The sequence below is a fragment of the Aquarana catesbeiana genome, linkage group LG03, assembly GCF_042186555.1.
Source record: "Aquarana catesbeiana isolate 2022-GZ linkage group LG03, ASM4218655v1, whole genome shotgun sequence".
NCBI lineage: Eukaryota > Metazoa > Chordata > Amphibia > Anura > Ranidae > Aquarana > Aquarana catesbeiana.
In genome coordinates, this window is record NC_133326.1 from 218,536,563 (window position 1) to 218,559,030 (window position 22,468).

At 42.4% G+C, this 22,468-nt stretch overlaps 1 protein-coding gene across 2 annotated transcripts in view; it reads left to right on the plus strand.

Moving 5' to 3' along the window:
- The window catches only part of WASL (WASP like actin nucleation promoting factor), a 77,576-nt gene that overhangs the window by 24,616 nt on the left and 30,492 nt on the right, over window positions 1-22,468 (plus strand). For both annotated transcript variants that reach the window (XM_073619774.1, XM_073619773.1), the window contains exons 2-4: window positions 9,305-9,439; window positions 10,286-10,372; window positions 15,983-16,079. In XM_073619774.1, coding sequence (XP_073475875.1) covers window positions 9,305-9,439; window positions 10,286-10,372; window positions 15,983-16,079 — 319 coding nt within the window. The remainder of the gene's footprint in view (window positions 1-9,304; window positions 9,440-10,285; window positions 10,373-15,982; window positions 16,080-22,468) is intronic.

Sequence of the window (22,468 nt, forward strand, 5' to 3'; positions counted from 1 at the left end):
ATGAATTCCCACGTTTTATCAAGACATTTTGCAGGAGAACTTAAGGCCATCTGTCCACCAGCTGAAGCTCAACAGAAGATGGGTTCAACAGGACAACGACCCAAAGCATAGAAGTAAATCAACAACAGAATGGCATAAACAGAAGAAAATAAGCCTTCTGGATTGGCCCAGTCAGAGTCCTGACCTCAACCCAATTGAGATGCTGTGGCATGACCTCAAGAAAGCGATTCACACCAGACATCCCAAGAATATTGCTGAACTGAAACAGTTCTGTAAAGAGGAATGGTCAATAATTACTCCTGACCGTTGTGCACGCCTGGTCTGCAACTACAGGAAACGTTTGGTTGAAGTTATTGCTGCCAAAGGAGGTTCAACCAGTTATTAAATCCAAGGGTTCACATACTTTTTCCACCTGCACTGTGAATGTTTACATGGTGTGTTCAATATAAACATGGTAACATTTAATTCTTTGTGTGTTTATTAGTATAAGCAGACTGTGATTGTCTATTGGTGTGACTTAGATGAAGATCAGATCACATTTTATGACCAATTTGTGCAGAAATCCATATAATTCCAAAAGGGTTCACATACTTTTTATTGCAACTGTACTTTTGTTAGTACTAAGGTGATGACAAAATAAGACTGGTGGATTGTACTTGCATGTCCAGTTGTTTCCTGACATCTCAGTCTAGAAGAAAATGATGATCCTGCACAATATTTGTAACAAAATACATAATTACTGTAGTAAAAAAGGGAAAAAAAAAGCTTTAGAAATGATCTCAATTTACCTGCAAAATAAATTTTGGTCTGTTTTTGTCATTTAATATTAGAAAGGAATATCCATTGTAGCCGATGCATCAAAAAAAGCCTAACTTTTTTTTTTTTTTTAAACATATTCTTTGTCAGTGATAGGTTGTTTCGTGGGTCATTCAAAATGCCTATTGACTTCTGAATTGCATATTACCTGGTTCTAACAGACCATGAAACCGTATTTCCCAAAAGAAAATAATTTATTTTGAATTTCATTTTTATGAATTGATGGTCCCTTCATGTGCGAATATATCACTATCGCTCACCATTGGTGCTTTGTAGCCTGGTACCACTAGCCATATCTGCTGTTCACTGCTTACTCTATTCACTCTTTGTTGTTAAGGCTTGCATTTAGTGTTTGTTAACTCTAAATTATCATTCACTGCCACCCCCTTTTTTAGAGGCTGGCATACAACACTATACAATGCCTTTGTAAAAACAAGCGCTCGAAATACCTCTTTAGAGCTGTCTTCTTGCCAGTCACATGACTCACGACCACTTTACAACTCTGAGACATCGCTTCTGCAGGAGGGGCCGTGGTCTCCCTCCGACGTCAGCTGGGGAGATTACGCAACGTCCCGCAGAAGCGATGTTTCGGAGCTGTGAATCGGCCGCGAGTCACGTGACCGGTCTGAAGTCAGCTCTAAAGAGGTATTTAGAGCGCTCATTTTTACAAAAGACTTGGCTAGTGTGGTATGCCAGCCTCTAATGGAGGGGCTGGCAGCGACAATTTTAAGGTTTTTATTTTTAATAGTAGGGATGGGGAGGGCGGCAACAGACACTGTGAAAGCACTGACATAAAGGAAGGGGGTGAGGGGGGAGAGAGGAGGGCAGAGAGGACAGCTACGTCTGACAGAGGGACGCACTTTGACCCAGGTGATCAGGGTTGAGTAGCCCTGGTTATCGTGGTCAGTTTAGAGAGGAGCATACAAGAAGTGGCAGATTCAGGTTTTTTTTGGGGGGGGTTTTTATACAGTTTCAAGGGGGCAGATTACACAGCACAGTAATCTGCTTTAAGGGAGCAGAATCTGTATTTGTTTGGGTTAAACACTTTAAAGATTTGATTTTGTTTTGAAATTTTGGTAGTTCATGAAAATTTATTGACATTAACTGCTTTTTTGTTTCTGGAGACAAACCTTATTTTGCAGCAAAGCACAAAGGAATGCTGTCAGTGTACAGGTGGTCCCCTACTTACAAACATCCGACTTACAAAGGGAGGGAGACAACAGGAAGTGAGAGGAAATCTACCCCTAGGAAGGGAAATTCTCTCCTGTAAGAGTTAATATGGGAAAAAGGTGTCTCCACTGATGCTTTATCACCAGTCCATGCTTCCTTAACAGCCCAAAATTTTCAAAATCCCAATTGTCATTGGGACAGAAAGTGAGGTGAAATCTTCTGAACAAGGGCACAGACAGCTAAACAAACGTTACAGGGGTGATAACCCTTTCCTATGCTATCCAAAAGCTTTGGCTGGAGCTACACTTAAAAAATGTACCTGTTCCAACTTACAAACAAATTCAACTTAAGAACAAACCTACAAGTCCCTATCTTGTTTGGACTGCCTGTAATCATTTTGATCATTGTACTTCAGTCAAGGCAAAGAAGGAATGCACTTGCTAGTCAGCATTTAGAACAGGAAATATATATATTTTTTCCTTGGGGAGAGGAGGATGGAATTTAGATGCTTGTGCGACATTTACAGAGTTCACCCACACACTCCCACACATACAGACCACAAACCTATTTACTGACATAGCATAAAGATCTTGTTTGCATAAAGTTCAGTTTCCTATTCTTAATATTAGATTTTACCTTATGATGTCCATCTAATTTGCTAATTTCACCTAGAGGCATGGACAAAAAAAATTGCAAGATCCCAATGTACAAACAGAATCACTCCAAAAGACTGGTAGCTGTGCAAGGACCAGAAATACAAACCTGATAGAGGATTACTTTAAGGACTTGGGTGCTGCCGCCTGCCAAACGCAACCCATTCAGGTGAATAGAGCTGCGCTGCAACAACCCCACAAGCCTCAACACCTGTGAAATGTGTGCTCTCTGAAGAGTGATCCAAACATAGATCACCCTTCAGAGAGCAACTCTAGTGGGAACAAGCTCTACAAGATTCTTCGCTATGACTGCAGCTGGTTCTACCAAGCATTGATTTGGGGAAATTAATACTTAAAAGTGGTTGTAAATTATGTCATATACCCAGTGAAGTGACTGGCCACAGGTGATACAATCCTCCTACATAGGTTGTACCCGTTTATCTTCTCTGCATCCATCCAGTTAATAAGGCTTGTCTGCATTTTCAGAAAACGTGGCAGAGAGCTGAAATTACATACTGCAGAGCTCAGTGAGGATTGCTCTGAGAGCGGATTGAAGGGAAGAGACATACACCCCCTCACACAACACACAGAAACAAAGCTGCTGTTGTCAATCACAGGCCGTGTGCTGGAGATCCCTCCCCTGTCACCTTTTTTTCTCTTGGTCTCAGGAAAACTTGTCAGAAGGGATTCATGCTGATAGCTAAGGAACGAAGCAGCAGTCAGAAATAACACTTGCTGCTCTTAATTGAGACAAGTACACATTATAGAGGTTTAAGTGCCAATAAACCCAAAAACAAAAATTAAATTTAATTGTACAATACGGGACACAGGCTCTTTTAAATCTTAAATGTGGGATATATGCTGCTACCAGGTGAGGACGCTGGAAAACAAAAGTTTCTCATATAATGCCTACTCCTGCCAATAATCAGATTTTTTTTTTTTTTTTTTTTTATTTGCTAGTGCCTCTTTCCACCTAGTGGCCCTTCCCCTGAGGAAGTGCCTGTACCTGCTATAGCAAGTCCTAGGCTTTGCCCTTTACCCTCTCATACTCCGTTGGCCCCTCATCCCCTGGGGGGGTAGTCCATAGCCACTGGGCCCTTGTCTTGGGCACAAGGGAGTGGAGAGCAAGAGCATCTTAGGCCAGGAGGAGTATGACAAACTTCTGCATTGCTTGTAGCAGCCATGGTCTAGCATATGTACCACGTTTAAATTGTCTGTCACAGTCCTAACCATATAGTGGTTCACTTTCCAGTCCTGAGACACACTTTGGTGCTGAATTGCCTGCTTCGGCTCTGAGTGCCATTTTGAGAACATTGCGCTGAAAAAACGAAGAGAGACACACTTCTGTTCCAGTTTGTGGCTTAAGTCTATGCATTGGCCTTCACCAGTTTATCCAGCACTTTCAGTCATGGGAGCAATGCAGAAAGCACTGATTAAAGTGGAGGTCCAGAAAAAAAAATAAAAAAATTTAAAAGTCAGCTATAAACACTGTAGCTCCTGACATTTAATAAGCACACTTACCTGTCCAGGGTGCCCGCGATGTCGGCCGCCAGAGGCCAATCCGTCCATCGGATCGGGTCACGGCGCCACCATTTGAACTAAGGGAAACAGGCAGTGGAGCCTTGCGGCCTCACTGCCCGTTTCCTACTGCGCATGCACGAGTAGCGTGGCGCTTTGTGAATGGCTGGCTGTGTTCTGGGACACGCACAGTTCCCAGAACACAGCGCGCCCCATTCCCCAGAAGACAACGCGAGGAGGAGAAGAATGAAGGTCACCGCGGAGTAGTTAGTGGCAGATTAGGACAATCTGCCTAGCAACAGCCATTTCTGGTAAGTAAAAAAAATGTTTTTTTCAGATTTTTAGGAGCATTTTATGTAATTTTTTTTTTTTTTTTTTTTAGGGTGGACCTCTGCTTTAAGGTTCATGTACTCCACAGGGGATCCCCACATAGTTGAGGTAATACAGAGGGGAAATGAGATGAGAGAGCAGACCAGCACACACTGAGCACAGGGCCACGATGAGGTTATTCAGCAGTACTCTCAAAACTCTGGACCTCAGTCTCTTTGTTCTTCTCATTCCTTTCTAACTAGAGCGAAATTTCAGCCCAGTGGGGAAAGTCTGTTAATGGACCGCAGGACATGCAAGGCATAAGCACTGCCAGTATGCATCCCCTGCTGAGTTATTGACTTGTCCCACCGCAGGTGCATTGCTTCCTGATGAGGAAGTGGAAAGTAAATCCTCAGTTTAAAAACTCCTCTCAGGAGGATGAGCAGTTGCCCTTGATCTCCACCAAACTAAAAAAACCATTGAAGTGTTCGAGGTCTGCTGTTGGAAGTTAGAACCATTGCTGCCTACGGGTCATAAAGTCAGTATGTGATCCCTTTCCAAAACTAAGAAACCTAATATGTCCTTTCATTTTCTCCCTTTTACTACAGGAAGTGCTGTAAAAGCACTGGCTGAGACCAGACAAAATGTGTACACATACCAAGTGGTTTGTGCAGCAGTATCAAGTGGAGGAGGCCTACCACGAAAGTGGAAAGTGCCTATGGTGGATCCAAGCTTTTTGCTGCCTCAATAAACCCCTTACAGCTTTGGTTAAGGATGTTTAAGTAGTGAACAAGAGGTTAGAGTCCTTCCTAAAACCTGTTTTGCTTTGTCCAGCTTAGCCATGTAAGAGATTGTGGTGCCTACGTTCATTTGCCAAATTCTGGTCCAAGTGCATGGGGCTTGAGCTACTGTGTAGACTGTTTGGTGGTCCATACAAATTTAGCAGGATTCTGTTGATCTTCATGGCACCATATTGGTCTTGAAGGACTTGGACATCCTGTGACTCCAAGGGTACACTCCAAGGGTACACTCCATGGGCACTTCAGACTGACCAAACTTCCTGTCTCAAGGGACCAGTCTTCCATCCTGCTTCATGATTGCTGCCTTTGATGGCTTTGACTGTTGCATTCCAAGTCCTGAGAGGTTGTGGTCTCTCTGCCTCAGTTATTCCTGCTCTTCTTAAAGCTATAAAAACGACCTCTCACAAGGCCTGTCATCACACTTTAAAGGCTTACTTTGTGTGGTGCAACTCATGGAAGTATCCCAACCTTCCACTCTGGCTGGAGCAACATGTCCACCCTGAAGAGTCAAGTCTTGGCATTGGCCATTCTCTTTCAGAAAACACTGGATACTTATTCCTTGTAAAGGCTTTTGTTCAGGTTATGGCTCACATTGCTCTGGCTGTTCATGCACCTGTCTTGCTTTGGGATATTTGGTCCTGTGGGCTTCACAGAAGCCGCCTTTTGAGGCTATTCAGGATTTTAATTTGGCTTATGTTAAGATAAATTTAGTGAGATGAAACTCAGGACTGGTGGTCTTATCCTGCAAGGAGAACTTCCTTATTCCAGAAAAAGATAAGGCGTTTTTCTTATCGTTGGCCATACACTGTATAAAATTTGCTCAGTAGGTGATCTGTTGGCAACATCCCTCAATTGTTGGCTGGAAAATTGTTGGTCAAAAAAGCAGCTGCATCTAATTGGATGCAGATGCTGTTCAAGCCCTGCTGGCCATCAATATGCAATAGATGCATCAAGCTTCAGGAATCTGCTAGTTTTTAGCTTAACGTGATTTCCACCCCTGCACCTTAATCACTAAATCGTCCTGCTGACTTTGCCCTGTTCCAAAAATGCCAAAGAGATTTCTACATTGTTTACATGTAGTATGCGCAGTGCGAGTTTATCTCTTGGCCGCTGTGTCATTCTGAATCTTGGAGGCTTTGTTTGTCCTGCCTGTGGTTGGTGGTTTAGGCAAGTTATTGCTTGTATACATAAAGTGCTGTGCTAAAAATGAAACAAAATTAAAATGCTGTCCTTAAGGGCTCATGCACGCTGCATCTCAAAGAAGTTGCTCCTACAGGCTTTTGAGCTTTCATTTTTCTCTGCCTGGAACCTGCACACTATGGCTCTTTCAAGAGTTTACAGGCATATGCACTTACAGGCAGAAAAGAACCCCACCGAACTTATGTTTTTGAGAGGAGCTTTCAAGCAGAGAAGACACCCAAATGCCCAAAAAGGTGTGTAAAATTTTGTAAACTTGCAAAAAAATAGGAGAGATTAGTTGAGGGGAAGGTCAGTGAAAAAAAAAACCTTTATGCTCAAAGAAGCTCAATAAAAACATGCACAAGCTTCTTCAAGCTGAAAAAATTAAAACTCAAATGCCTGTAAAAGCAGCTTTTTTTTTTTTTTTTCTTTTTTTTTTCTTTTTTCGAGCTGCAGTGTGCAAGAGCTCCAAGTGAAAAAGCTCAAACACAAATATAGTTCTTGAATGAAGAAGAAACTTGTATGTAATCGAAAAATCTTCCAAACTGCAAGCGCTGTCCCACTCATTTCAAACCATTGATTAATATTGTAAATCAAACCGTCACCTCCTGAGAAAACCTGCCTTCACCAAGGGGAATCTGGTATACTCTTAACAATAAACAGGGACCTTCCTATGAAAGAAAGCATTGAGTGTTTAGTCCTCCAAACCCTCCACATGCGTGAGTGGCACTCTGGGAATCCGGTCTGTTCTCAATCCCGATAGTGGGCGTACAAGAGAGATCTATGAACCATATAGTATAAAACCCTTTTAAAAACCTTGTATTAAAAATATCACAATATATAAAATTGGATTGCACAATCGTAACAAACTTCCCAGTTCACAAAGATGGTGTTTACTATCACTTTGGTTTGGCGCGATGATGCAAGCACCTTGCTTTGCTCTACATGTTTCGTCACAACGGACTTCTGAGAACTTAGGGCTGCTACATAGCAGGAGCCTGTCGGCAAGTCCCAATGATTCACGGCTGGAACCTGTTGACCAGCTGTGTGCAATCACAGCCCTTCTGTTGGTAAGCAAAACACAGAGCTCTGTACGACTGGAACAATATGTCACTTTTTAACCCCTGAAAAACGGTAAAAGTAGCACATTGTACACGCATTACACATGGCACGTATTTAACAGCTTGTTAACCCCTTTTCCAACTAGTGTCAATAGTAGAGTGAGAGTGTATAGTATTGTCACTCAATTGATGTCTGTGGTAGTTCCCCCAGCGTCCCTTTCAGATTGACTGTCGCACTATCGCAGTCCTGTTATAAGTTTCTGATCGCTGCCATCAGTAGTATAAAAAAAAATTCCAGTGTGTGTATATATGTGTGTATAAAACATGTAGCAGATTACATTTTGGTCAACATTTATGAAGACATTTAATTAAAAATAAAAAAAATTAAAAATTTATTGGATATGTTTTATAGCAGAAAGTAAAAAATATTAGTGTTTTTTTTTTCAAAATTTTCGGTCCTTTTTCATTTATATCGCAAAAAAAACCCCAAATACCACCAAAATGAAGAGTTTTTTTTTTTTTTTTTTTTTATATTTTTTTTTTCCAAAAAAAAATTTTGTTTGGGTACAGTGTTGCATAGCCTCGCAATTGCCAGTTAAAGTAGCACAGTGCTGAATGACAAAAAATGGTCTGGTGATGACGGGGGTAAAATTTTCCGTAGCTGAAGAGGTTAATGAGATCAAATTGTAAACAAGACTCTTACTGAATAATATTTAATGCTTTTAAACTTTATCTTAATTACTTGGAGTTGTTGTGAACTTTACTTTGGCATTTACTTGTAAATTTGTGGTACATACATTGTAAAAGGAATAATGAATGAACTATTCATTTGATGTGCTCTTCTACAATATCAAAACAGTGCCATGGTATTTTGTATGTGGGTTTTGTATAATATTCAGTTGTTGAAGTGGGAAGAGCCTGAAGATTATGTGAAGTCTTCCTACACTTGACTGTCTTCCATTTGTATGGTTTCTGCATGCCTGCGTATTAACCCTAGCCTGTGACCCTCTTGTACTAATACTGGGTCAAATGCCTCACACCAAAACACCATTACGATTTGTTATTTATTTTTATGATGTGTGCAGGCCTAAATTGACCATTTTGCTTAGTTGCCAAAGGTCTGGTGTGTTTAAATCTGCAGTTTAATTTTGTGTTTTTTTTTTTCCAAACACATTTATTAGAGATGCACGATTAATCGTTAAAAAAAAAAATAGTAATTGCGATTCAACCACCCTCACGATCTTAATACAGCATTTGTTAAATAAGTGCTGAGCCGTTCTCTGCTAAGAGCTGTCAAAAGAAAAAAGAAAACTCTGTCTGGTTATTTTAGATTTTAGATTTTGTTGTTGGAAAATTTGAGAACCAGCTCTCAAATTTTTGTTGTCAGAAATTCGTGTGTACGCGCCATTAGGCTGGCCACATATGGAGCAATCACCCGATTCCCCTTGAACACCGTGATGGGGGAATCCCTCCTGCGGAGCCACTGTGTTCTCCCAGCGGGGGAAGTCGCACAGTGATTACTGCAAGCGGCTATAACAACTGTTAGCAATAATCACGTGTAAAATCTGCCAGGCTGGCTGTTCTCAAGTTGATCAATCAACTTCTGTACATTCAGCCTGCAATACATGGGCTGAGATTTGAACAGTCTATGGCTGGCTTTAATGACTTTCATCAATATATTCCTCTTAAGCACCATACTCCCTACTCATACCATACTCATTTAAGGAGAAAGGCGTGTGCATTACTGATTTGCCATTAGTTGACCCTTTTTTTTTTTTTTTTTTTTTTTTCTTTCTAGACTATTAACTCAGCTGTTGTACAACTTTTTGTCTCGGATCGCAATTCCACATGGTTAAAGAAATGTTGTGGAGTAGTGTGCCTGGTAAAGGACAATCCACAGAGATCCTACTTTATTAGAATATATGACATAAAGGTAAGATGCTTCTGATGAATGTTCTGTGACCAGCAATGTATTTTGCTTGCTGTGGTTAACGCACTAGATTTCAATTTACATGTGCCCTGGAATAGGCCAACTTAAGCATTTCAGCAGAATTCTTCAGCTTAGTCAGAGTATTGTCTGCCCACTGTGTAGCCTTTAAAAATTATGTTGGCAGTACAAAAAGACATTAAAGTTTATTTCCATGTGCAAGCTTTTTAATTCTCTTTTCTTAAAAGAAAAAAATAGAGGAGCAGGGATTGATGCTGGTTATTAACCCATAGTAACTAATGTAACATTTTAATGGAGTCAAACCTGTGAAAGGTAAGCTGTGGTTGCAATGGATTACTTCTCATATTGTTCTTTCATAAGCCATCTTATAACTATTCTTTGTCTGATATATACATTTTTTTTTTTTTTTTTTTTGCAAAACTAGCAAACAATATGTAGCTGTTTTTGCCTTTTTTTGCATCAAGCTGAAATTAGACATGATAGAAGACAAAAAGCTAATGGTCATATAGTCACATGCAAATTGGGTAATGTTTCATTATTGCAGTGGGCTCTGTGAGCGGTATGGTGACACATAAACTACAGATAGGACGCCTGTGAAATAGGGCAGTGATTATCCGAGATGAGTAGATTAGTGTTTGGATCATGATTATTATCTGATTTCACGATAAGCTGACTGTCATACATAATTCCATATGATATTCATGGGTATCTGACTTTCATTTTAGTTTAGAGTATATAATTGTTTTTGTCACAGCAGACCTCTTGAAATTGCTAGAAGCTTGATTTTTTTTTTTTCCTTTTTTTAACAAATGCATGTATTTGTCTTTCCAGGATGGTCGGCAACTCTATGAGCAAGAGCTTTATTATAATTTTGTATATAATAGCCCAAGATCCTATTTCCACACGTTTTCTGGTGATGTAAGTATGGAAGTTAAGAAGCACTGCAGTTGCGTCCAAAGTAATTTTTAAAACTGTGTGTGAAAGGGATATCGGGAAAATAAACTGATGGCAGCAACATGTCTCAAAAAAGTTGGGACAGGGCCATGTTTACCATGGTGTCTTCCCCTCTTCTTTTAACAACACTCTGTAAACATCTGGGAACTGAGGAGACCAGTTGCTGGAGTTTTGGGAGAGGAATGTTGTCCCGTTCTTGCCTGATATAGGATTTTAACTTCTCAACAGTCCTGGGTCCTCTTTTCATATTTTTCATTTCAAGATGCAGCATATATTTTCAATTGTTGAAAGGTCTGGACTGCAGGCATGCCAGTTGAGCACTTGGACCCTTCTACTATGAAGCCCTGCTGTTGTCATAGAATGCTGTATATGGTTTAGCATTTTCCTGCTGAAATAGACCTTCCCTTAAAAAGATGTCTGGATGGGAGCATATGCTGCTCTAAAACCTGGATATACTGTATCTTTCAGCCATGATGGTGCCTTTCCAGATGTGCAAACTGCCCATTCCATATGCACTACCCCACCCCTATACCATCAGAGATGCAGGATTTTGAACTGAGCACTGCTAACCAGCCAGAAGTTCACTTTAGCCCAAAGGACACAACTCCCATGGTTTGCAAAAAGAATGTCAAATTTTGAATCGTATTCCCACAGAACAGTTTTCCACTTTGCAGCAGACCATTTTAAATGAGCTTTCCCAAGGAAGACTGTGACATTTCTGGATCATGTTCAGATATGGCTTCTTTGCATGATTGAGTTTTACCTTGCATTTTTTGGATGACACAGGAAACTGTTTTAAAGTGGTTGTATATAGGGGTGCACCGAACGGAAATTTTGGTGCCCATACCGAAAATGAAGGATGCACTAGGCCAAAAACAGATACTGAAAATGACAGTTTAAAAAAAAAAAAAAATTATATTTTTATATATACTGTATTTATTGATGTATAACACACACCTTTTCATCTTGAAAATCCTGTGCAAATAGCGTGTGCATGTTAGGGTGTTGATGTTAATCGTCAAATTGATGCATCGGGATTCGACCGTCCACAATGCGGCATCGATGCTATAGCTTTAAGAAATCCATTGCTGAGGATGACGTCATCCTCGCGCCATGCCGCTGCACCATGCCCTGCCTCCGAGTGGAGCCGAAAGCAGCCGAAGTTTCCGTGCCATTTTTACCCGCCTCCCGTTTACGTCATCCCCCTGTGTCGTGAGGAGAGGAGGCCTTCCATCAATCCCCTTCCCTCTCCCCTCATCAGCCAATAAAAAGTGATCCCAGGCGGTGTCATGGTGGCGGAATGCGGAAGTGAGGAGCCACGCTGTGTGCACATGGAGCGCCGGGGCCAGAGCTTGTGGTGGCTGGAGCTGTCCCTGCTGCTAAGTGGTGGTGGCCGTGGCCGGCTTATGGAGCAAGGAGCTCCGAGGAGGAGAGTGGAGCCATCAGGGCTTTTGGCCTTGGAAGGGTTCAGGGCGGCCCCGGCGTATCCACCCAGAGGTGTGATGGAGGAGGATGAGGCGGAGCCAGAAGAGCGGTAGAGCCAGGTGAGGGGGCCGCGGGGAGGACACTGAGTACTGAAGACTGACATAAGGGAGGTGCCAGACCGTATGCAGAATGCAGATAGGGCAATAAAACCAAACATGGTGTGCAGTGCTTTGCGGTGATAAATGTAAAGAGTCTTATTAAGTCGTGAACAAATATAGTCCTGAAATATATATATATATATATATATATATATATATATATATATATATATAAATCTGTGATCTGATTGAAATCTTCTGTGTATTCAAATAAATTCCAGTGCTGAGTGTGCTCTGCTGTGTTCAAATCATTCCTGATTTCTGGTGAATGATTTGAACACAGCAGAGCACACTCAGCACTGGAATTTATTTGAATACACAGAAGATTTCAATCAGATCACAGATTTATATATATATTTCAGGACTATATTTGTTCACGACTTAATAAGACTCTTTTGTACATTTATCACCGCAAAGCACTGCACACCATTTTTGGTTTTATTGCCCTATCTGCATTCTGCATAAAGTCTGGCACCTCCCTTATGTCAGTCTTCAGTACTCAGTGTCCTCCCCGCGGCCCCCTCACCTGGCTCTACCGCTTTTCTGGCTCCGCCTCATCCTCCTTTGGTTTTATGGTCTTTTAAAGGTTGTATATTCACTATCATCGTGTGCTAGCTGCCAACTAATCATACAGCGCCCACTTTATTTTGTTTTTAATGCAGATATGACAGCATGTTCCCCAGCTGGCTGTCAAACTGCCTAATGTCCTTCACAGCCCCTTCATCCCCCCCCCCCCCCCCCCCCCCCACACACACACCTTTTATATATGTCTCAAACTACTCCTGATCACTAACCCCAGATCACCCAAACTACACACTAAACAGATATGGCTCCCAGCCCATTCCTCTTCCACCTCCCCATTCAAACCGATGGCCACCACATAGCCCTCACCCAACTCGCCTCCATTCACAAGCTCCAACCTCCACCCCATGTAGCCCTGAACAATCTGAGGTCCCACCCATTCTTATCTCTGAACCGACCCCTCCATCCTTCAGTTCCATCACTCCATCCAGACTCTTCCATCGAATAATATTCCTGGACTCTTCCAGCCCTCAATTCTTATCCTCCGATTCTTCCATCCTCTTTTCCTTATTCATGTATTCCTATTTCCCTATCCCCGGACTCTTCCATTCTCTCTCCATGGATTTCACCATCTTTCAAGTCTTATCCCTTGACCCCTCCATCCTTCAGTTTTATCCCTGGACTCTTCCATCCTTTAGTTCTCATCTCCATACTACTCCATTCTTCCTTTCCTACTCTTGGATTCCTACTTCCCTATCTCCAGACTGCTCCATCTCTCTAACCGTGATGCGGCGCAGATTGGAATCGTTGACATGACAGTCGAATCGTGAGACCACCGAAGATGCGCACCCCTAGTGCGTGTTATTAGCTAATACTTAGATTTTGGCTGCCTCAGAGGGGACAAGTAGGGGGTCGGGACGAGCGCCGTCAGATTACATACCGTGAGAATCTCCTGTTTACTTGGTGCCCTCTGTAATGGGAAGCCCCATCTCCTGGGCCGCCTTTGGACCACTGTTCTGTCTATCATAGGAGATTCTCACTGTATGTAATCTGTCAGCGCTCATCCCGCCCTCTCCCTGTCCCCTCTAGGCTGCAGATGGGCATCGATCAGACTGCATTGATGGCAATGGTGAGGCTGCTGCCTTGATGGCAATGGTGAGGCTGCAGATGGGCATTGATCAGTCTGCATTGATGGCAGTGGTGAGGCTGCAGATGGGCACTGACCCTTATTTTGCTTCAAAGTTCCTTATTTAAAATTTAAGTTTTTTTTTTTTTTTTCCTGAAACTTCTCTCTTAAAATAGGTGTTATACACCGATTAAATACGGTTTTCCAACTTTTTAATATCAATCTACATTAATATGAATTTATCGTTTGCCATTATTGGCACCTTTTAGTGCAAGAAAAATGCAGTCTGCAGTCTCTAACCATCTCCTGTATCATGTCTGCAATCTCTTACTTAAACACATTGCTAATAGTATTGGCAAAATTTCCATTCGATGCACCTCTAGCAGATATTATACAGGAGATGGTCAGAGACTGCAGACATAACACGGGAGATGGTCAAGGACTGCAGACATGTTGCAAGAGATCAATGCAGCCTCACCAGTGTCCATCAAATGCAGCCTGCTTGTGCCCAGCAGCCTCACCAGTGCCCGTCATATGCAGCCTGCTTGTGCCCGTCATATACAGCCTCACCAGTGCCCGTCATATGCAGCCTGCCTGTGCCCAGCAGCCTCACCAGTGGTAATATGCAGCCTACGTGTGCCTGGATCAGAGTGGCGATCTCCGTGTGTCACGGAGCAGAGTTTGAATTGCCCGGGTAACAATGTCCTGCCTCCTGTGATCACATCACACTGATTCAGTGTCCCACCATTGGATCAGTGTGCCGTCTATCACAGGAGGCGGGACATTGTTACTACGGCCCAGACAGTTCAGCTCCATGACATGCGGGGAGGAGGAGAGAGTGGAGTACTATGGTGCGCCAGGGTGACACTCCCGCAATGGGCGGCACCTGGGGTGGACCCTGTCCCTTTCGGTATCTGCTGTTTTTGCTATCGGCCGAATGAAAAAACTGTTTTCGGCCGATAAATTTCGGCGGCCCTCTAGTTGTGTACCCCAGTTTGTAATTTTTACCTACAGGTAAGCCTTATAAGGCTTTCCTGTAAGTAAAATTAATATCTCCTAAACCTGTGCGGTTTAGGAGACATTCCCTTTGCATGCAGCCGCTGACGTCAGCGGCGCATGCGCTCTGAATGCCCAGCTAAAAGTCCGGCAGACGCGGCTGGACTTTGACGGGAAGAAGATTTGCATGCGCTGGAGTGACGTCATCGCGGCTCTGGCCAGTCAGAGCGCCGGAGCCACGAACCCGGAAGAAATGCAGAGGGCAAGATGTTGGCTCCCTCTGCGTGGACCGGGCGGTACAGGGGCATTGATTTAGGGTAAGTATTTCATAATGAGCTAGTATGCGGTGCAGAGAGCCAGAACGGGGATCTGTCAATGTAAACATTCATGAATTTAGGCCAAAATGTATTCTGCCACATGTTTGGCAAAAAATAATCCCAATTTTATATTTGGTTTGCGTGAAAGTTATAGCTTCTGGTATAGATACTGGATTTTTTTTTTTCTTTATACTAGTAATGGCGATGATCGACTTATAGTGGGACTGTTGTAGTATGGCGCTGACACTAGCTGATGCTAGCTGGGGGGTACACTAACTGATACTGACATCAATAGTGACACTAATACAATGATCAGTGCTAATACTATACACTGTCACTGTACTAATGACACTGGCGATCAAGGGGTTAAATGTGTGCCTGTGTGTTATGTGGTGCTTTTACTAAGCGATCTTGCTGTTTTTTTCCCTGGCAAAATTGCCTGTGTTTGGAGCTCTATGTTCAGATTGCAGAGCTCCCTTCCCTGAAGTGTAAGAGCTGATCAGCGGGTGCCGGCAATCATTCATTGGCCGGCACCCGCTGACCGGCTTGTGCTTTGAAACAGAAGTGCTGGATCACTTATCAGACACGTGATCCAGCGCAAACTTGCCGCAGTATATGCTGCTTGGAGCAGTTGGGAAGTGAATATAGAGGTGTGTGCCTTTTTAAAATAATGTCCAATTAATTTACCACAGGTGGACTCCAGTTAAGGTGTAGAAACATCTCCGCAATGATCATGAGAAATGGGAGGCAACTGAGCTAAATTTCAAGTGTTGTTGCAAAGGGTCACTTATGCTAGTGTGAGATTTCAGTTTTTCCTCTCATACATTTGCAAACCTTTCTAAAATTCTCTTTTCACTTTTGTCATTACGGGGTAAAGTGTAGATTAATGAAAAAAAAAATAATTTAAACAACTGGATGCAACATAACAAATTTGAAAGTGAAAGGGGTCTGAATACTTTATAAATGCATTGTAAATAGTGTTTTATTTTTTTCGTGTATATATGCAAAATTGTGTATTTTTATATTGCAGTCATGTCAACTTGGTCTTAATTTTGCAAGTGAAGAAGAAGCAAGAAGATTCAGAAAAGCAGTAACTGAATTACTTGGGAGAAGACCTAAGAAACCTGGTAAGTGTCTCTTTGGAAAAGAGTTTTTTGTTCTCTTAACTTTGGATAGAAGGGGGGAGGATGAGACCTTTTTTCAAGTTTTTGTTGCTGTCTGTATTCCCATTGGAGAGATTCAACACTCTGTCCTGATATCTGTCACTGAATCAGAAAATAATGGGAAATTGAAAATGTTAGTTTTCCTCAGAACAAAAGGCAAAGAGAAAGCTTCCCCCCACTTTGTGAGTTTTCCCTGTATTGTCCTGTTGCGCCCCTGGCCTCTAAAGTAAAGGTAAACTTTTCTACACAGCAAAGAATTAACTCTTAGTTGCTTTAACCACTTAAGGACCGAGCCTCTTTCTGAAGTTTGGTGTTTACAAGTTAAAAACAGGTTTTTTTGCTAGAAAATTACTTAGAACCCCCAAACATTATGTATTTTTTTTCTAACACCCTAGAGAATAAAATGGTGGTTGTTGCAGTACTTTTTGTCACACCGTATTTGCGCAGCGGTCTTATGGTCGCACTTTTTTTTTAGTAAAATTCACTCTTTTTTTTATATTGTGAAAGATAATGTTACGCCGAGTAAATTGATATCCAACACGTCACGCTTCAAAGTTGCACCCGCTCGTGGAATGGCAACAAACTTTTACCCTTAAACATCTCCATAGGCGACATTATTGCTCTCGCTCTAACGATCATGGCGATGCCTCACATGTGTGGTTTGAACACCGTTTTCTCATATGGGCGCTGCTCACATATGCGTTTGCTTCTATTGGGTCACTTTTATTGTAATCATCCCTTGTAATAGGAAAAAAAAAGCATGACAAGACCTCTTAAATATGAGATCTGGGGTCAAAAAGACCTCAGATCTCATATTTTACACTAAAATGCAATAAACATAAATGTCTTTTTAAGAGCATTAGGTGGAAGTGATGTTTTGACATCGCTTCCGCCATGCATTGATATGGAGACGGGTGGGGGCCATCTTCCACTCACTCGTCTACATGTCGGGCTAGGGAGAGGATCCGATCGCCTCCGCTGCTACCAATGGCTCCGTTAAGCAGTGGAGGGCACCGGAGAGCGGTGGGAGGGGGGCCTCCCTAATAAAAGTGATCTCGCTGCGAATCCGCCACAGAGACCACTTTTATCTTGAAGTGGACCGCTCGCTGAAGAAGAGGATACCGGGGTTATGGTAGCTAGCTGCTACCATAACAACGGTATTCCTCTTCAAATTAGCGACGTAAAACGATGGCAGGCGGTCCGGAAGTGGTTAGCTTTCCCTACTTCAAAACTAAAATTTGTCTATACCATGAGCACCAGCACGGGTAAACACACATATACCTGTGCTGTCAGAGGAGACATGTTTGTTCCTATAAAGTAGGAACAGCGATAGGTCACCTCTCTTACTCCCTCCCATCCAATTAGAACACACTGGGGGGGGAACACACGGTCAACCCCTTGATCGCCCCCTAGTGTTAACCCCTCCCCTGCCAGTGACATTTACACAGTAATCAGTGAATTTTAATAGCACTGATCGCTGTATAATTGTCAATGGTCCCAAAAATGTGTCAAAAATGTCCGATCTGTCCTCAGCAATACTGCTAAAAATAGCAGATCACGCCATTACTAGTATAAAAAAAAATTTAAAAAAATAATACAAAATGCCACAAATCTTTCCCTCAGTTTGTAGATGCTATAACTTAGTTTTTTCAAAATTGGTGCTCTTTTATTTTGTTTATAGCGCAAAAAATAAAAACCGCGGAGGTGATCAAATACCACCAAAAGAAAGCTCTATTTGTGGGAAAAAAAGGACGCAAATTTAGTTTGGGTACAGCATTGCATTACTGCGCAATTGTCAGTTAAAACCCTGCAGTGCCAAATTGTAAAAAGTGCTCTGGTCAGGAAGGGGGTAAAATCTTCCAGGGCTGAAGTGGTTAAAGAGTCTCCTACGGAGACTTTAAAGTACCGTAGTTTGGCGCCATTCCACGAGTGTGCGCAAAATCTGCTGTCACCAGGGCAACTAGCCCACCTCCATTCTGGTGCCTGATCTTTAGGTTTGGCTCTCCAAAGCTCAAAGTTAAAATGCAGGGTCTGCTTTGAATCAAATGATTGGTCAAGAAAGAAGTAGTAATTCTTATCCCTGGCAAAATATTTTTTTTGAGACAAGCTAACTGTGCATCTGAATGCTCCTCTTCACTGGTAAAATGTATTTTCCGTGTCATTTATTTTATTCTGCTAATGAAAGGACTAGTTTAGCTATTAGTGTTACTAAACCCAGGACCCTGCATTCACTGTATCTGGTCTCCCACAGTACACAAAACATGGAAATGCAATTATTTTGGTAAATATAAACTGCTAAATACCCTTTCTCATTAGCAGTATATAGCAGTTTTGTGACTTCCACCAGTGTCCAGCCAAGCATTGGTTAAAGCTTGGAGGAGGAGTTTTCTCACTGTCCTATGAGACTGGCAGACCCCTGACCCTCTGTCTGGACAGTGCTGATTGGCCCTTTGCTGATCACATGTACCAAGAAAACAAAAAACAAAAAAACCTATCTAGCAATACACACCAAACGGAGCATGTGCAGCCTGACTCCATAGATTTGTATTATCAGGAAATTATCAGGGGACAGTGGAAGGGAGGGTAGGGGGTCAGAGAAGACAGGATCAAACAGCCTTTTTACACAATGTGGAAGATTAACCCCTTAAGTTCCACAGTGAGTATAACAAGCATGCTTTACTGCATATGCCGACTAATTTAACTGTAGTGGATTTAATAACACTTTAAACCTGGCATGGACACAAGACTAACAAACTGATGTATTCTAGTTCTCTAGCTCCTAAAACAAAGGGGCACAGTTGGAGCTCTGACAAGCCATTCACCCCCAATTCAACTCTCCAAGCAGTCAACCCCCAGTGCTAATAGAGAAGCTCTCATAATAAATTATGGGATGTTGAGGGCGGTGCCAGAGCTCTGTTTATAGTGCGATGTGAGACCCTGTTTTACAGATATACTGAGTAAACTGAAGGAAATTCTTTAAAGCAATAAAAGTATGTGCAAACACCATTTGTTTTGGTCTTCAGAGGTGATTTTGGTTTATTACTTGTGTCTTTTTCAATCTCACTTAAAGTGTTACTGAGGGTTACATTTTTTAAAATTAAAATAATAAATATGTTCTACTCGCTTGCACTGTACAAATGGTATGGTACATAGCGGCCCCGATCTTCTCTTCTGCTCCCCCACTTGCGATCTTGGCTCTTCCTCCTCCTCTTTGTGTGACTCCATAGCAAGCCATTTGCTATGGGGGCATACGGTGCCTGCTTGCTCCAGAGCTGTGTGTCTATGGAGCCACGCTCCGCAGACAGAAGCGGAGGGGCTTGACCCCGTCCCCCCATTTCCTGTGCAGTTGGCTCCTGCTGCTGTTTGAGTTCCTGTATGAAGAGGGAGGAGTGCTGCTTGGACCGAGAAGGGAACACCCCGAAAGATTGTCCTGAAAATGTAAATGCTAGTGCAAATTAAGTATCAGAAGAAGTACTTGGTTTATTTTTCTATAATCTTTTATTATGTACATATATATTTCACATACATCTGGAATAAAGGGGCTTTTACAGAGTAAAAGGATGTGTCAATTATTCCAGTGTTGTATAAATCCATTTCACAGTATAAGCGAACAGGGAAGACAAACACAAGTTAGAGGTGCACCTAATGGTTTGGAATGCACTGGATGAAAATTGCCCTGATCATTTGACCCTCACATGCATTAAGGGCCGGTTCACACCACAATGTTGTGATCCAGATGGGTTTCTGCATGTGCATTTTCAATGCTTTCAAGTGCAGGTTTTTTCCCCTCTATTTTTTCCAAAGTTCCCAGTGTGTTTTTTTTTTTTTTTTTAATTCTTTCCTTGCTTTAATGCTTTCTGGTGCATTTTTGCTGCATTCCGAAAAATGCAGCATGTTCTACTTTTGTTGATTGCACTGGAACGCACTACAATGGTATGAACCATTGGAATCCAAGTAAACTACTGTCCATACTTTTAATGCAGCCTAAAAACGCACTGTGCTGCATGTGGTATTATCTGGCTCTAAAGGTTACAAGATATGTGCATTGAAAAGAACTTTAAAGCAGAGTTCCACCCAAAAATGGAACTTCCACTTTAAGTACTTGTGACCCCCTGACATGCCACATCTGGCATGTCGTTTTTTTTTGGGGGGGGGGGGTGGAGAGCGGATACCTAGTTTTTGCAGGTACCCAACCCCCACTTCCTCTACGGACGCCGTGGCACAAGAAGGAAGTTCGGCCCCCCCCCCCCCCCCCCCCCCTTGCAATCTTCTGGGACAAGTCACAGGTCCCAGAAGATTGCCCCACCATTCCTACTGCGCAGCTACAGCCGGGCACCCACACTTGCATTGCGAGGAGAGGGAGAGAAGTGCAGTTTCAGACGGTCGCATCGCTGGACTGTGGGACAGATTAGTGTTTGTTTATTAAAAGTCAGCAGCTACACTTTTTGTAGCTGCTGACATTTAAATGGGTGGAACTCCACTTTAAGGAAGAACAGGGCTGGTGATATGGAACTGTAGTATTAAGTTAATATAAAAGTGCTGGTTTACCTTTACTTGCATTACATCCAACCAGACGTCTTGGAATTTATCCTGTTTATCTCTAATCATATACACCCATCTCTCTGTTTTTTGTTATTCGGTCTACTTCATTCTTCCAGTCTTGGATGGTAGGGTAGCTGTCCTGCCTCCAGAACAGGGGTATTAGGATTTTTTCAGGATTTAGAAGGTGTGGGGTAATGATATTTTTGTAGTGATGAGGGGGGTGTTATGAAATAGGTTTTGCTGGGGTGTAAATTGTATAGGTCTGACGTGTTTTTTTATGTATCTTGGTGCACGACCACCAGAGATACATAAAAGAGCCCTCTTATGAGCACCCCCGCCAACATGAGGGACTTATACCCGGAAACATTTTAAGGGAGGGAAAAGGTGTTCCTATTACAGGCCCCTTGGCCTCTACTGTCATTATTCCTATGTTTCTATGTCACTCTATACTTCTTGATGCACTGTAAAAACACTTCTAAGGCCTCATGTACACTGCTGCTGGTAAACGGACGTTTAGGAGCAGTTGGGCATTTTTTTTTCAGATGCCCCTGAACTCTCCTCCGTTATCTCATTAATACATGTACACAGGGTCGTTTATAGTGATTTCTAGTTGAGTTTAGAATAATTTTTTGGAAAGCAAAAAATTGTGTTCAGGACGGATGTTCAGAGGCATTTGAAACGGCAAATGCCTGTAACAGCTTGTAAACGCTTTTATCCGTATTTCGTTTACAACTGTTTTTCATTTTTGACTATTTGAAGCAAAAAAAAAAAAAGTTCTAAACGTGGGGCATGTAAACGCAGCAAAGCTATTAAAGCAAAGCTTACTATTTGTCAAGTTAAATCGTTCAGGAGAGGTTATAAAATATTCTGTGTACATTAAGCTTTACTGGAGGCCCGTGGACAGCTTAGAGTGGAACTTCAGTCCTTTTTTCATCTTTCCATCTATTAAATCTTCTGCCCTTGTTTAGATAGTAAAACTTTTTTTTTTTTTTTGCCAGTAAATACCCTAAGTACAGCCCACTTCCTGTTTTCTTGTCTGGTAAAAAGCCTAGGCTTATGACATCATGCACAGCTCTCTCTCACTCTCCTGAGTTTGCCAGGGAGGCTGGATGAGTCATAAGAGGGCCAATAAGAGCTGGAGGTGTGCCTCTGTGTGTCTGTAAATCCAGGAAGTGAACAGGCAGCAGCTTTAGCTGCCCACAGTTAAAATGTTTATAGCCAGACTCAGTGGAGGGAGTTTTATGCAGCATATTGGGCATGTACAGAATCACAGTATATATAAAATAATATGGTTGGAGGGAAGCTTCAGAGTGGCAAAGATGTTTTTATTACAAATTATGTGAGCAGACTGCAGTTCCTCTTTAAGGTTAAAATTGTTGCAAATATAGGATACTTTAAGTTGGCCATTTGTATAAAAAAAAAACTATATGCAGCGGTTGCAATGAAATCGGCACAAGAACAGTTCGAGAAAGGCTACTGATATTGGTCAGTTGGCTCTGTTGCTCTCTGACCTCCTTAGTCTCCTCCTTGGGCCTTTAAAGTGATGGGTAACCTCACTGACCAATTGGGAGGTTTAAACGTTGAAGGGGTATTGCTAGGACCAGCTTTTACTGGAAAATGCTGCGGCAATATGGCTCGGCTGCGCGAATTGCTGTCATGTTACGTCGGTTCCGCTTTTGTCCACTAGGAGCGCGCGCGCGCGCCCCCTGCTCGCCCATGGAGCTGATGCAACCGCCGGGCTCCCGCGATCGCTTGGGGCACACGGAGTACCGGGATCTGTGTTTCCGGTTCTCTGAGGGGAGAAGTGACAG